At 37.7% G+C, this 16313-nt stretch overlaps 1 protein-coding gene across 6 annotated transcripts in view; it reads left to right on the forward strand.

Annotated features, from left to right (window-relative positions):
* SASH1 (SAM and SH3 domain containing 1) overlaps positions 1–16313 on the forward strand; it is a 1215158-nt gene that overhangs the window by 849881 nt on the left and 348964 nt on the right. The window contains exon 1 of one of the 6 annotated variants that reach the window (XM_073671387.1): positions 12664–12852. The exons of the other annotated variants lie outside the window; for them this stretch is intronic. Within the exon in view, the coding sequence (XP_073527488.1) occupies positions 12844–12852 (9 nt within the window). The 5' untranslated portion in view covers positions 12664–12843. Of the gene's footprint in view, positions 1–12663; positions 12853–16313 lie in introns of those variants that run through there. 6 annotated transcript variants of the gene reach the window in all.

Below are 16313 nucleotides of genomic sequence, written 5' to 3' on the forward strand. Positions count from 1 at the left end.
GACTGCGGGTGGCTAGAAACTAAAGTGGCAACCCACAAGAGCAACACTACCTTACAATCATTTCATTTTTCTCCTCTTTCATGCCATAAATACACATAACTACACATTTCTTGTGTCTATATTTGTTGAATGCCATGTGTGTGTTTCTGAAAACAGCAGTGTATAATCATCATCTGTGCGTTTTGACAGCTGCTTATACTTCCTTGGATACTGAGACAATTTACTGGTAGACTGATATTGGCACTTGACTTGTCCGTAAGGTGTGGTGGATTTATTCACAGCGTTGCATAGTCTCATATTATGCCATCATATTATATGTGCTGGCTTCCTGCTATTCTATTTCTTCAGTCTTTTCTTGCCTGTGATGGAATGTCTCGTAAATCACGAGAGTATATCTCTGCCAAAAAAGAAGACCAGGTTCAGTAAATGCATGGCTTTCTGAGGCACCATCGAGGGTCAAGGAGTCCTTTATACCTGCTATGTCAGCCATTCAGTATATTGTACATTAGGAACCCTTACAGATATTTAACTTAACAGAAGCCTAGTTGACAGCTAAGTTTCAGCTACTAGGAAAGGTCTGGTAAGTGTCATTTTATATTTTCTAAATATTACATAAGTAATGTTCAGTGTTTCAATACCAGATACACTGACTAAAATAATTCAGCTTATGTTTTTCACTCTTAATTTATACTTAATAATATTATTCTACTTTTTGGTACATAAATACTTTTACATTTAGTTATAATTGTATATGGTATGTATTTTTTATGTGAACTTTATCCTCCCAACCATTTAACAACTAATTTTTTTTGATTGATGATGGAAATTCCAATAGGCTGAATATGTTGTATGCAAAGGTAGAGTAGGTACAGACCTTTTTGTAGCTATTGCTATCTTCTCAATCATTACATCCATGCAAAAGATGAAGCCACAACTGATCTCCAGGAGACTGGAAATATAGCAATCCAACTGGACCCATCATATGTCAAAATAGACTGGAAATTGTCATATCTCCGTAAATGTGTTAGTGAGATTACCCTTATGTGTGTTACGATTCAGTAGGAGTTTCCTTATGTTAGAGGATTTACTGACCCCCTGATATTGCTCTATGCTTTTGGGCACCTATACGATACATATGCATACCTTTGCAAATATGGTAAAAATAGTATGTACACTTGGATAGAACCATCCTTGCCCTTGTTATTTGTGTATTATGCCACATTGGAATATATTCTTTGGTTTTGTGATGTGTTCTATGAACATTTATCTCTTTAAAAGCAACACACATATTTTATCATTATTTTTACTGGTCTCTGTCACACAATACATATTCCAAATTCATTTCATACGCAGATGACTCTGCAATGTATTAAGGCTGAAATTCCTGGACAGAAATCTATGCTCCATGTGCACATTGCAGAAAAACCTCTGATTCCACATCCACGGTTTGAAATCCACATGGTGCCCAGTATTTGCTGCGTGTTTTCATACAAAGAGCTACATCTGATCTGTTTTACACTCCACATAGACATAGTATTTGGCAACAAATCGTATTAATTGTTTCAGGAAAAGTTTCTTTTCATGCATGCGTTAATATGCGAATACTTTACGACAGGTTATAATATCCATTAACCTTTGGAGGAAAGAAGCATATTGCTGTGTGTGATTGCTTAGGAATGGCAATGCGTGCTACAGTAGGGTGTCTATGCCAAGCCATATGGCGCCGTATTACACATACTACCTCTGCCACCTGTCTGTTACTATAATGCGGTATAGTCATCACAGCAGAAACAGAGCAAAGATTAAAGAATCAATAGATTAAAGCCTAGTATATAGTATTTTATAGTACTCTATTATGTTTTCATCTAGACTCACATTTCAGCTGAGTTTTAACGTAGAGCTTGATACTTATAGTATAGAATGTATGCTGCATACTTACTTGGTCTGCTGCCATGTTCCTTAAATAATATGTCTACATATTAAACGTATTGTTGGTACTCAATATCTCAGTACTAAACTATGTCAAGGGCATGTCACTCCGCCAGTAAACTCTGCACTGATGAGGGGTTAGAGCACAAAACAGAAGGGTATCTGGCTTGGCTAATATTCCTGCTCATGTTGCAGGGATCTCTAAAGGCTTGGACATTGACGTACTGTAGCTACCTCCAATATGTGGCACTAGCAAAAGCTAGAGAGTCCAAGGATGTTGCTTGGATTCAATTTAGACCTAAAAATACTTTATCTTGACTCCTTTTTCTAAATGATCTTAAAAATCAACATAGACCCCAATTCATCAAATCAATTACACCTGTTGTAAGTCGGTTTGAAAAGTCACAAACATTTTGCACAACTTTTGGCATTTTTACTTTAGTTTCACCAAGCAACTTCAAAATGGGCAGAGTTGGGGCGGCATGGAGGTGTGACACCACTACTCGTCTAATTCATGATCAGCTGTGACGTACCTTATGCCAGAACTATTACTCTACTCCCCAACGCAAAAAGGTGCATGCCACTTATCAGACGAGTGTGCACCTCTATAAATCAAAAGCGTCTGACTCCAACACACCCCTTCATCAAGACCTTGATAAATCAGGGCCATAATGTTGTTATTCCCAATGTCAACACTGCATGCTACGTATAAAATTGCATTTATCAATGTGTTAAAGCTAAGTCCCATCCTTATTTCTCAACATTGTCAAAACATTTCTAGAAAAACATTAGAAAATCCCCATAGATAGAAATCCATTACAGGTTACTGCATAAAGCCATTTCCCTGGTGATCACAGTAATGATTCTCTGCATGTAATCCATCAAACAAAATAGATCATTTTCATAATGTGTATGCAATGTAGCCTTAATACAATACGTAGCATAAATGAATTTACCCAAATTCTCGAACACAAACATTCATCCTCGATAACGGAATCAGCAGTTTACACCATATTGATAGAAACCAGTGTCACCATTTCAAGCAAATATTACAGCTGTCCACCCCGGGTCATTTATCTTCTGACTCTTCCAATATAGTTTTCCCAAAGTGCTGCTTCTTCTATCACTATATATAATATGGTGATCTATCAATGTCATTTACCTCCATGTTAGCAAGAGTACATCTGTAGGTTACAAGGCAATTTGTCGTATATCCCCAGCACTTAAGTACTACCCAATTCACTGATTTGACATTTTATTGATAACTTGCCTTCCTCAGCAGCCTGTTAGATAATATCTGGCAGCACAATCATCCAACTTCTTTCGTTTTTGTCCATTTCAGCCTTAGCAGAGGCTCTGTTGCTAAAATAGGTTCAGAAAATACATTTCATATGCCTACTCCACTTTATGTCATGATTAGTGTTGAGCGAGTATGTTCTGTCCGAGTATGCTCGGGCCGAGCTTCGAGGATTTATAGCTGCTCGGTGATATGGTTGAATCCCTCCCGTGTGCATGATTTGCAACTGTTTGACAGTTTTATTACATGTGAGGAACGTGTAAGAAATAGACATTCCTCACATGTTATAAAACTATCAAACAGTTGCAAATCATGCACACGGGAGCGATTCAACCATATCACCGAGAAGCTGTAAATACTCGGAGCTCAGCCCAAACATACTCGGCGAAAGGGTTAATAGAACATACTCGCTCAACACTTGTCATGATGTATTACCAATACATATCAATGGTCATCGCAGACTAAATATTGGTTTAGTCTAGTATATAATATAAAGAGATATTATAGGTAAGCCAGAATAAGCATTGAAGAGTGTAAGGCTGGCTTATCTACAGTATAATCAGACAAGCAATTCAGTTCAATTTCTCACTGTTGACAATATTCCTTCCTTCTGTTGCATTGTAGTTTGCTCTTATATAAATGGTAGATACCAGGATATCCCTTAGCCCCCGCTCTCATGTTTAACTCAAAGTAAAATTTGCAGCAACCCAGCGACTCCATATCATCTACAAAGGCTAATGACATGGCTTTTCAATAATAATGGACTATTGATACAATACACACAGCGAAATATACCATTTCTTTCCATTAGATTGGAAGCGGATATGAAATAATTGTTGACCTAAAGATCTTTTCTGGGTGACCATGATTCTCCAACTCAACCGAATGAGCATTTTTACTTCAGTGGGGGTATCCAAAGTAATTGGATGACAGATACTTGATGTACTGACGATTTTATAAAAATGTAAGTAAAAGCTGCTGCCATAGACTTGCTTATCCCCACTTCAGCACCAGTCATCTCTGTGAGGAGCCACCATTTTGGTCACTGGATCAAAAGCAGAATTAGTTCAGTGGCTATTCAGGGTACCCTATTTTACTTCCCTTACTTTGATACCTTGTACCCTATATACTTTACTTCCCATACTACCCAGATGCTCCTGTTGAACTGTTATATTAGAGCTCGGTCTAAGGCTTTCCTGTGACCATTCTTAACCAAAACCCCCGCTCTGGTATGACTTTGGACTGCCTGATCACTCTCTTCTAGTTTATTGCGCCTGACAACCGAGACTCTTATCCAGCTATATATAACTACAGTTTTTAAATCTGATTCTGTCCAAGTTACTGATTCTGTGATTCTGACCCTGGTTAGGTTGTTTCTTTTGCTAAGTTCACTGCATCACTGCTACTCTGCAGACACAACCTGGGGGGCCCAAAGGCAAAAACCAGTTGTCTGTGTCGTGAAACTTGCATTACAGGCTAGCCTGTGCCAAATCTGACCGTGAAAACCGCCTAGAGCTGACAGTGTTACTGCATTGTGGAGAAGATCTAGCATTCTCCATGTAAAAAAAATGTCTATGGACAACTATTGCTAGTCCAACCTGCACATGGTAAAAATAATAGAGGCTATTGCTCCACTGGAGGTTCTAGCTCATGTTGAAGTGTCTGCAATATCCTTTCACAAATCACATTAACATAAAATGAATGTAGAGAGAAGAAATAAAACATAGCAGTCAGATGATTGCTTTTTCATGTCTAGAACAGGAGAAGCATCAGTTAATAAATGTACATAGTTATGAATTTATCTGCTGCAATAAACATGCAGAGTAAGGTGTGATTCCATTCCCTTTAATTTAACACTGAAAAGTAATATCTTGTGCATTGGAAATAAAAATGGCATTAGAGTATGGAAAATAAACTATAATTTGCTGGTTGTAAGATATTATGTCATGTTTACTTCTCGGAGATGAGTCTCAATGTGGTTTCTGTTGGTTTTCTTAGTCCCTATTGGGATGGGGCCATACATCTGTTCTAAAGAAACCCGTGCAAACACTTTGGAGATCAGCAGTTTCTCTTGATTTAACCGTCTCACAGGCGACTACTTCTAAGCTAAATGTTGCCATCTTTTGTTTCCTGAGAAATACAGTTCTGAAATATAACTCTGGAGAGAGAAATAACTTGGGACAATAAATATTTTTTATTAAATGCCAACTTCAACCCATTCTATACTGAAATGTTTGCACCGAATTTACTATTGATTAACTTTCTGCAATATCCTTAGGATTACCATTAACTAGTGACAAGAAAAACTTAAAATTCAAATTTGCTGGATTCCCCAAATTTCCTTAGGAAAGTTGATTTGCAGAAAATCAAAATGACTTCAAAGCCTCCAATTGCCTCTTATGTTACACCGTGCTCTTTTCTCACACACTTTCTTTAGACTGTGTTCACACTTTATAGCCATTTTGCATTTTATTGCCTTGATCACAGTAGAACCAATAACATTTTTGCAATTTTTGCCCCCACCCTAAAAACACCACAGCTGTAATGTGTGAAAGCAGCCTTAGAGTTTCTTTAGTGCCTTATGGCTTTCTCTCCCTATCTCTATGGCTAAACTCTGAGATCCTAGATGTCAGCTGCATTCCCTGCTTCTGTTTTTATACAGACTATAAAAGACGTTCCTGATTGGCTGTGCTATACTATATGATGTGAATGCTGAGTGACAATATGAGGAAGCCCTCTCAAGTTCATGTGATCTTTCTGTGACTGAGGCAATATTCTGTAATATGTAAAATGGCATCAGCTAGTTTAGACAATTCACGCAAAGCTAAACGCAAAACACTAGGTTCAACAAATTCCTACAATTTGACAAATAATTCAATTTGCTTCAAACCAATTCACTCATCTCTATTATAAAAAATATATATATTTTTCCTGTTATTTAATTGAAATATGCTATAACCAGTAGCTTAGTTGGGGGGTTGTTGTTAATGTAAGGGGACACACATGGATTTCCAGACGATTGCCACTTTTAGCTATAACAGCAACCACTGGACACCAATACAGTTAAAAGCTCTGGTGGTGCACAGAGTCTTGGGCGCACCGCTCTACTACTCTCCGACTTCTTTACACCTGTGCTCTACAGGACGTCAGTGCCTCAATAAAGATGGTGCGTTTACATCACTACATTGCTCCATGTTCTTGTCCACTTATTAAAACTTGCATTTTTTCTGAGGCATTACTATTCTTAAAAATGAACTCAGGGGGCATTATTAATCATTAAGGATGATATACTGGTGATATTATTTATTAAGGGGCACTCTGGGTATTATTTGAAATTAAAGGGGCACTTTGGGCAATATTATGTATCACTTGGGGGGCACTATTTATTAAGGAGGCATTCTGGGCATTATTATTAAGAGGGCATATCAAACATTATAATTGATCAATTGAGTACTCTGAACATTTTATTACTATTGATTAAGAGAGCACACTGAATATTATTAATGATCAATGGGGGCACTCTGTGCATAATAATTGTTGATTAAGGGGGCATTTTGGCAACAATATTCATTACACAAACATTCAGGGCACTGAATTCAAGAGGGCACTCTAGTCATTTTTGTTTATTAAGTAAGCACTCTGGGCATTATTATCTGATAAGAGGGAACGCTGAGTATTGTTATCTGGTAAGGGAGAGGTATGGGCATTATTATGTGGTAAGGGAGCCCACATGATCTTTCATGAACTGTAGAAGCTGGAAGGAGTACATGGATGGAGTTGTGCTGATACATGAGAGCTAGTGAAGACAAGAGCACCCTGGACACACACAAACCTTACAACCAGCATGTACACATCCAAAATAAAAAGGTCTAAAACTACAAGCAGGTTGCAAATTGCATGTCAGTGGGTCTGAAAATGAGGAAAGTAATGAAGATTTCAGACTAAAATAAACTATTTCCTAGGTACTGTAATTTGTTGTTTTTTTACATTTATACACTTAAGACATTTTTGAGGGTTCAGTAACCTTGAAGGGATTGTCCATTCATAAAATATTGCTGACTTACTCATAGGGTAGGTCATTTTTATCAGATTAGTAGGGGTCCAACCACGGCACCCTATGAGTCAACTGTTATTTTCTACGGCGGCCATCGGATGTCAACACTTTGAATGGATCTGCATTCATTGTGTAGTGAATGGCTTCTATTCAACAACATTTAAAAGAACTCAAGAGAATAGGAGTCGTTGTGCAGTACCCAGCAGCGGCCAGTATGTATTGAATGGAGCTGTGCTCCGGCAGTTGCTGAGCAAATGACAGCTAATCGCTGGGGTGTTAGATCTCCACTGATCAGATATTGATGATATACAGTATCTAAAGGGTTGGTTATCAATATGTTGTGACTGGATAATCCCTTAAAAGCCAAAAATGGCAATACTGAAACTCATTAATACATTTATTTTCGAAGCTATGGAAATTAACTTGTACTTTAAGCATACTTTGAAGTGCAACTTGTAGAAATAGGTGCAAGATACTGTAGCAAACAAATTGTAAATGGTGTCACTGTCACCTCAACTTTATGACCTAAGAAGACTTTCTTCAGCGATTACTTTCTTCCACTCTGCTGAGAATAAAACCATAGTTTACAATCAATTGTCACCAGCACCATAAATGCATTTATTAGTCCCTGTAAAGATTTAATTAAACTTGAATTTGACTATTACACAGTAGAACATTTTTTCTATTGAACTACAAGGCTAAACAAAACCTAAACAGAGGGCTAGTCTTTTTCTTTGTATATCGAGAATTTCAGTATATATACAATGAAAATACAAGGAAGCATTTAAATTAAAAACATTGTTTTAGAAATTAATTACAAACGGCGATTGTCTGTAAAAGTGCCAGTCACTTATCTTTGCCCTTGGCTCTTTGTATCCTTGGCTGCGGATTAAAGCAGGTAAGAAAGGAGATGGATAATCATTGTTAACATAAAACGCACTGAATGCACACACTTCCTAGAGGACACATTTTATGTTAATATTCAGTATATCGTAAGATTTAATCAATTGAGTTAAAACAATGACAATATCATTTCACCTCCTTTTTGTATAAATAAATTAAAAAAGCTATACTTTTTGCATCATACCTCCACCAAAAATTATTCTGATTATTCAGTATTCTGATATCATCCTATTCCTGCAGTCACATGATTACTCCCCATATTAGTCAATATTAAAGAGGTTGTTCAGTGTATAAAAAGTTAAGACTTATCCGCGTGAGAGGTAATTGCTTGCTAATCGATGGGTGTTCCCACCTCCGGGACCTGCACCGATCGGTAAAATGTGGAATATTTATCCCTGACGGGGGACTTTTATTCCCATTACAAAATAGATACCCCGTTACAAAATAGTGGCAGGACATATGCCCAACCTCCATTCCATTTATTTTCTATGAGGCTTTCGGAAAAAGTCAAGCACAGCACTCGGCAGCCCTATAGCATAGGAAATAAATGGAGCAGCAATCGAGTGTGTGCACTGCCACACCATTTAATGGAGATAAAAGTTCCCTACCCTGCTGATTAGTTTGGGTCCCAAATGTTGGACTCCCATGATCAATAAGTTATCATCTATCCTGTGTACAATGACAATGCAAGCCCTACTTATGATGGTTTATATTCTACAAGAGAAGGGTAAAAGCTGCTGATATGGAAGTGCAATGACAGTAGGATTATTCCAAGTTGTAGGGTTCTTGAGAAAGGTGGGTTTTCAAGTTGTGTTTGATAGCTCATAGTGTCCAGGGGAGTCCAATCTGTTGTGATAGCGAGTTCCAGAGTATAAAAGAGTCAAGTAAGAAATGCTGGAAATGGTTATGTTAGGAGCAGATAAGAGGAGAGGAAATAATGGCTTTAAAGACCAGAAATTAAGTGTTCAGATGTATCAGGAGATTTATCTACAGTATATATAAAATACACAAATATCTTATTCTGCAATCAGGTATTACAATGCATTTTATACAATAATGTAATACAATTCAATGACCCCACTTATCGAAGTATCATTGTCTCCATCTCCTCCTCTAAACTCCAGGAAGTACACAATAAGACCTGCAATTGGGGCTAATAATAGTTATTGGCCTTTCTGCTTATACTTTAGTATAAGTAAACATTCCTAAAGTAGTCCTAGGTAAGTCTTAAAATATAGGAGTGGGCCACTTTGAACAATATACAGTTATATGAAAAAGTTTGGGCACCCCTATTAATCTTACGCTTAATGTTTTATAAAAATTGGTGTTTTTGCAACAGCTATTTCAGTTTGATATATGTAATAACTGTTGGACACAGTAATGTTTCTGCCTTGAAATGAAGTTTATTGTACTAACAGAAAATGTGCAATCTGCATTCAAACAAAATTTGACCGATGCATAAGTATGGGCACCTCACCAGAAAAGTGACATTAATATTTAGTAGATCCTCCTTTTGCAAAAATAACAGCCTCTAGTCGCTTCCTGTAGCTTTTAATGAGTTCCTGGATCCTGGATGAAGGTATTTTTGACCATTCCTCTTTACAAAACAATTCCAGTTCAGTTAAGTTTGATGGTCGCCGAGCATGGACAGCCCTCTTCAAATGATCCCACAGATGTTCAATGATATTCTGGTCTGGGGACTGGGATGGCCATTCCAGAACATTGTAATTGTTCCTCTGCATGAATGCCTGAGTAGATTTGGAGCGGTGTTTTGGATCATTGTCTTGCTGAAAGATCCATCCCCTGCGTAACTTCAACTTTATCACTGATTCTTGAACATTATTGTCAAGAATCTGATGATACTGAGTGGAATTCATGCGTCCCTCAACTTTAACAAGATTCCCGGTGCCGGCATTGGCCACACAGCCCCAAAGCATGATGGAACCTCCACCAAATTTTACTGTGGGTAGCAAGTGTTTTTCTTGGAATGCTGTGTTTTTTTGCCGCCATGCATAACGCCTTTTTGTATGACCAAACAACTCAATCTTGGTTTCATCAGTCCACAGGACCTTCTTCCAAAAAGAAATTGGCTTCTCCAAATGTGCTTTTGCATACCTCAGCCGACTCTGTGGCGTGCTTGCAGAAACGGCTTCTTTCGCATCACTCTCTCATACAGCTTCTCCTTGTGCAAAGTGCGTTGTATAGTTGACCGATGCACAGTGACACCATCTGCAGCAAGTTGATGCTGCAGCTCTCTGGAGGTGGTCTCAGGATTGTCCTTGACTGATCTCACCATTCTTCTTCTCTGCCTTTCTGATGTTTTTCTTGGCCTGCCGCTTCTGGCCTTAACAAGAACTGTCCCTGTGTTCTTCCATTTCCTTACTATGTTCCTCACAGTGGAAACTGACAGGTTAAATCTATGAGACAGCTTTTTGTATCCTTCCCCTGAACAACTATGTTGAATAATCTTTGTTTTCAGATCATTTGACAGTTGTTTTGAGGAGCCCATGATGCCACTCTTCAGAGGAGATTCAAACAGGAGAACAACTTGCAAGTGGCCACTTTAAGTAGCTTTTCTTGTGATTGCATACACCTGGCTATGAAGTTCAAAGCTCAATGAGGTTACAAAGCCAAAAAAAGTGCTTTAGTAAGTCAGTAAAAAGTAGGTAGGAGTATTTAAAACAAGAAAATGATAAGGGTGCCCATACTTATGCACCTGTCAAATTTTGTTTGAATGCAGATTGCACATTTTCTGTTAGTACAATAAACCTCATTTCAAGGCAGAAACATTACTGTGTCCAACAGTTATTACATATATCAAACTGAAATAGCTGTTGCAAAAACACCAATTTTTATAAAACATTAAGCTTAAGATTAATAGGTGTGCCCTAACTTGTTCATATAACTGTATTTAAGTTTTTACTATTACTGCTAAACTATTTTGAATTTCATTGACAAGATACAAGTATTAAAATTGCACACATCTAAGACTTCAGGAAGATTGTTACTCTTGTTTTCACATGCAATGTACAATGCTGGCAAGTGGTCTTTTACTCATACCCATATTCTATTAGATCAGTCGGATTTTCCAGCACCCTAAGTTATCACACAAAATACGGATACTCCATTCTTTCCCATATGATCGGGCAAAAGTGCATCCTTTAAAAAAATATCTTTGGGTATTAGTTAAAGGGCTTTTCTAGGTACAAAAAATAACAAACAATCTGACTGTACCTGTACTGAATTCCCAAATTCCACTGTTACTTTTACATTTAACTCTGTTCCACTAAACTACATATCCCAAGAGGCAGTGCACTCTGGTTTCTCTGCCAGAGCTAGAGCAGTATTCAAGCCACAGCTCACTCACTCTTACCTTCGGTGTCCACCCACTTTACCTACAAAGCACCGTCTTGAGACTCCTATAGAGTCTCAGGATGGATAAATCACTGCACACAGTTTGTCCCTCTTAACACTCCTATTACGCACTTATATTGACACTCTTCTGGAGTCAAATAATGCTAAAGGTGCTGACACTGGTACCACACAGGCGCAGTGTACTGTGGGGGAGCAATGAGCCATATAATGTAGCCATTTAGTCCAATGTAATCCAGCTCTCGGGAAAGTACGATAAGTTCATTATTATTTTTTGTGCAGCCTGCACTATATCTATGCTCTCCCTTCCTACCTGTACACACAGCAGTAACTAACAGCTTGCGGCGGATCACAGATTATGCCCCCATGACATTTAGAACATGTTGCTTTTAGAGCTTCTGGCTGAGTCCTGCCTCCTGCAGGCAGAGCTGTGCTTGACTGACAGGCTACATTCTGTACAAAGCACAGACAGGAAATCTTTGCTACCTGTGCTTTGGACGGACAGTAGCTGCAAGTAAGAAACTGAAGATCACATCACCACATGTAACAGCTCAGGAACAGAGCAGAATTTTAACAGCAAGTAAACCATGAAGTTTCTTTATTTCACATAGGCTCTACAATGTTTTAATAATTTGTGTGTCCAGAAACTCGTGTTAATATTTTGGCCCAAGTCTTAGTGTCGTTAGCCCAAAAGCACCAGATACTCTCTAACAAAAAATAAAAGATGACAAAAATATAAGGCGGTACTTTTTGATATAAAAGGATTAAATAATTTTTCTCAGTCACCTAGTATACAGTAATGATATCAGACCTACAGTATTAACCCTCTTGAATTCTTTGCAAAATGTCAGAGCAAATAAAAAGATGGTATAATGAAATGTAAGTGGATCCTTTGTATGTCTAAATATATTTCCGTGAACACTAAAATGTCCTTATAACTACAAACCACATGAACACAATGCTCTTTGTCCTACAGGCTAATACCAGAATAAAGTGGTGGGAAACCGCTACTGAACATCCCAGTGTAATTTAAGTTGCTGTGCTCTTCTTAATGAAAGGCGGCTTGTGTGTAGGACTGGTCTAACAGGTTTAGAACCCTGAAATTAAATCCCACTGTATTCAAAGTCTCAATAATATTGAATAGTGAGTTAGTGGTATATTGTGGATGAAACAAATGTTCCCTAGGAATTTGGGAGAGTTAAAGCTTTACATGTGCTCTCAGAATCCTAACAGAATAAAGTCACCGGCTGCTGATTAAGATGACCAGGGCTGTGCGGGACAACCCATCATGAGTGAGGTTAGTACAGTATGTATGTGTGATGGGATGAGAAGAAGATACATTACAAACCTACTGACATTATGAGATGTAGGTTTAATCAGAAAAGATCCTTTTCTTGTATTTTCTTTACTGTGACAAGTTGGCTGACAGTATACTATGGCCCTAGAGAATTCAGTATCGTACGTCTTCAATATATGATGAAAGGATATGTTTTATAATTAAATGACTAATTAAGCATGTAGTCAGTCAACTGTACGAGAACAAACCTTATACAAACTTGTTTGTTGGCTGATCACATTTTTATGCAGGCATACAAATCATTGTGGGTCGGTAGCATATCCCATTAGCTTACTCTGCAAAAATGATACAACCTGTATGGGGACAAACAATCAAAGTTATGATTGTTCTTCATGTGTAGTTAATTGCAGCTTGTAAAAACAATTGTTACAAGTACAGATCTACATGTCATATGGTAAATATAGCCTTATATATAAGAAAATGTGCAAACATTATCCTTCTGGTGTTTAGATGATTGATTAGATTTAGTCAGTATACTGACAAATGATCTATATTCAGAATAGATATTATGTAATAATTTACATTGCCAACCTGTGGTACCCTAGAAGTTATACGCCATTCCTCTGAGTGGTACTTGCACTGTTCTAACAGGACTTTTAAGAACTTGCAGAGGTTGCTGTAACTGCAGCATAGCACAATCTCAATGGATTACTGAAGAAAATTGATGCCAACCTGCAACAATCACAAGATATCTATCTCTGCAACTTTTTCTGTTTGTAAAGAAGCAATGAGATTGCATGATAGTCAAAGTAATGTCATGGGCTACCAACAATGGAGTTTATGGCCATAGATCTAGTAGAAGTAGTATGGCATAATTTATGTGAGCAGAGGCCACCTGGAACAGGAACGTTGAGAAAACCTGCAAAATATCACATAGTTTAGACAACTTCATCTAATAAAAATGGGCATAATTTAGTAATAGTAGCATAAATCTCAGAACTAACCAGTATGAAATAACAATGTATCATGTTTCACGGTTCCCAAGACAGTGATGACAATGGAACCTGGTGTATCAACAAGAATAGCCCGGCTAGATTTACAAAGACACCTGAATATTTTAGGCTGGGTTGTAAAGAATTGTACAATGAATATTTAGGTGCAGAGTTCATGAAATTTCATGAAAGTTCACTGTTAATTATAAAGCAACCAAGGAGCATTACCCTTCCCCTCTCCCTTTACAAACTAGACAAACACATTAGAGAGGACCTTTCACCAAATGTTTCATGTTGAAGTGGATACAGGATGTAATATTGGCTGCAGAGCAGAATAAAACATTTTTTATTTCATCTCTCTGTTGTGGAGCTATTAGCAATCAAAACTAAACTCAGCTGTGGTGTCCTTCTCCTCACATTGACTCCTGTTTGATCAGGATATTAGAGCTGTATCATTACATGTCACACACTGAGAAACCTGAGATATTGTGGGCTACATGTTCTTTTTCTGCTCTGTTCCTGCCAGCTTTTGATTGGTCAGCATCATACAGGGAGAAGAAGTACACGCCCCCAGTGAAAACTATCTGATAACATTCACTTGGTCTTAACAAAAGTTAACTCATTAGGTGCCAAATACTTTGATTGCTAATATCTCTGCAACGGAGAGATGTGAATTTTTTTTTTAAAGCGTTTTACTCCACTCTGTAGCAATGTGTTCAGTTCAACATAAAAAAAAATTGATGAAAGGTCCTCTTTAAGGCAAGACTCTCAATCAGCAGCTCTCCCCCAATTGTGTTTTCATTGAAAGAGCATAGGAACAATGATTTCTGGACAGCTGCTGACCGACAGAAGGACTTTTAGGCCATGGCCCCACTATCAGTATCACACTTCCAGCAAGTGTATGGAACTTAAAGGAATCTCATGGCCAATTCCTCTTGCAGTAAATATGCGTTTTATTCGTGGAAATGCAATAAAAATGCATGTAATCTGCACACGACTATCAATACAGTTTGATTAAAGCGAGGTAACAGGAAGTATCCAAAACAATGCAGTTTTATTTAAAACATGTCATACCAAAAGGAGACAAAAAGCGCAGCTGAAAGAACACAATGAAAAAAAAACACAATGAAAAACAGAAGTATCTTAATTTAGCTAATCTAAAAACTGGCAGCATCAAAAAGACACCAAATATTTGAGAAGTGAGAACTTAGCCTGGGGGCATTTTTTTTACGGTGGTCAAAAGCTTCAAGTTTTCTAGTAGAAACTCTCCTTCATTGTGGAGTTGTTCGAATTCTTTAGCATTTTCTGAAGTGTTTCCTGTAGCGGTTTTGAAGAGATTTTCCAAGATTTTTTTCCTAAAGCGTTTTTTGCTGCCTTGTTTGTTTAGCCGCTGGCAACCACTGCTGGGCTCCTTGCTTTCTCTTCCAGTGGGTGGCATCACATAATCTCTGCAGCCCATTAGTGGCCACTGATTGCTGCAGATCAGCTCCCATATTTACAAAATGTCAAGCTGCAACCTGTCACTATTTACATCCGGCCACCACTGGAGGTCATAACATCTGGTCAGTGGGGGTCCAAGGTGTCGGCCCCCCATCGATCTTATATTGATGACCTATCCATACTTACAGATAGGTCATTGATATGATAGTACTAGAAAACCCATAGGATAGGGTTCCAAAATGAGGACCTTCTCTATATTGACTCAGAATAACTTGCTTGAAAAAAAAGTTTTGAAAACTAAAATACCCCCTAATAAGATTTTCTATAATGACCAGATGATGACCTCCTTAGGTTGATTGTAACTAGTCTGGATCACAATGCAAAGCAATTCGCTGTAAACAAACAAAGCCCTGTTATAGTGACAATGTCGCTGCAGAAAATGACATCCAACAGATTACAGCTCCGACGTCTCTTGTTCATACTATGCCTTAAGGCCATAAGTCTCAAATATCATTCTCTTCCAGTTCACTATTTTGATTGCAGTTACGTTAAAATGTTTCAACATACAAATAAATGTAGGAAGAAATTAACTTGATCTATGTTTACATTTATCTGCCAAACATATACTGCTGCTAATTGATTATGACTGTTCTCATTTTTCAATTTTGCAAGAAGCATCTCAGGACAATTATAAGGATAAACCGCTTTGTAGCGTGATATTAAAAGGCATTTGCCACCAGATTTCACTATACAAACTATATGTTATCAAATGGATCTCCTGGACCCGATGAGGCTGGTGTTACTTTGAAAATCCATGTCACTATAGCTGTATAATCCTTTTCTAAGGTTTTTTTCGTGTGATATTACTGTGAGAATTTTATGAATTCAGTTACAACTGGCAAGATATTTTTCAAAAAGAATGGTACAGTTATTCTTTTGTATTGTGAAATCTGGTGACAGATCACCTTTAAAGCTTACTTTAAAGAGCTTGTCCACTACTTTAGCATTGATTACCTATCCTAAGGATAG

Source organism: Phyllobates terribilis, unplaced genomic scaffold (genome assembly GCF_046119375.1).
Source record: "Phyllobates terribilis strain yellow unplaced genomic scaffold, ASM4611937v1 Scaffold_3__8_contigs__length_932513732, whole genome shotgun sequence".
NCBI lineage: Eukaryota > Metazoa > Chordata > Amphibia > Anura > Dendrobatidae > Phyllobates > Phyllobates terribilis.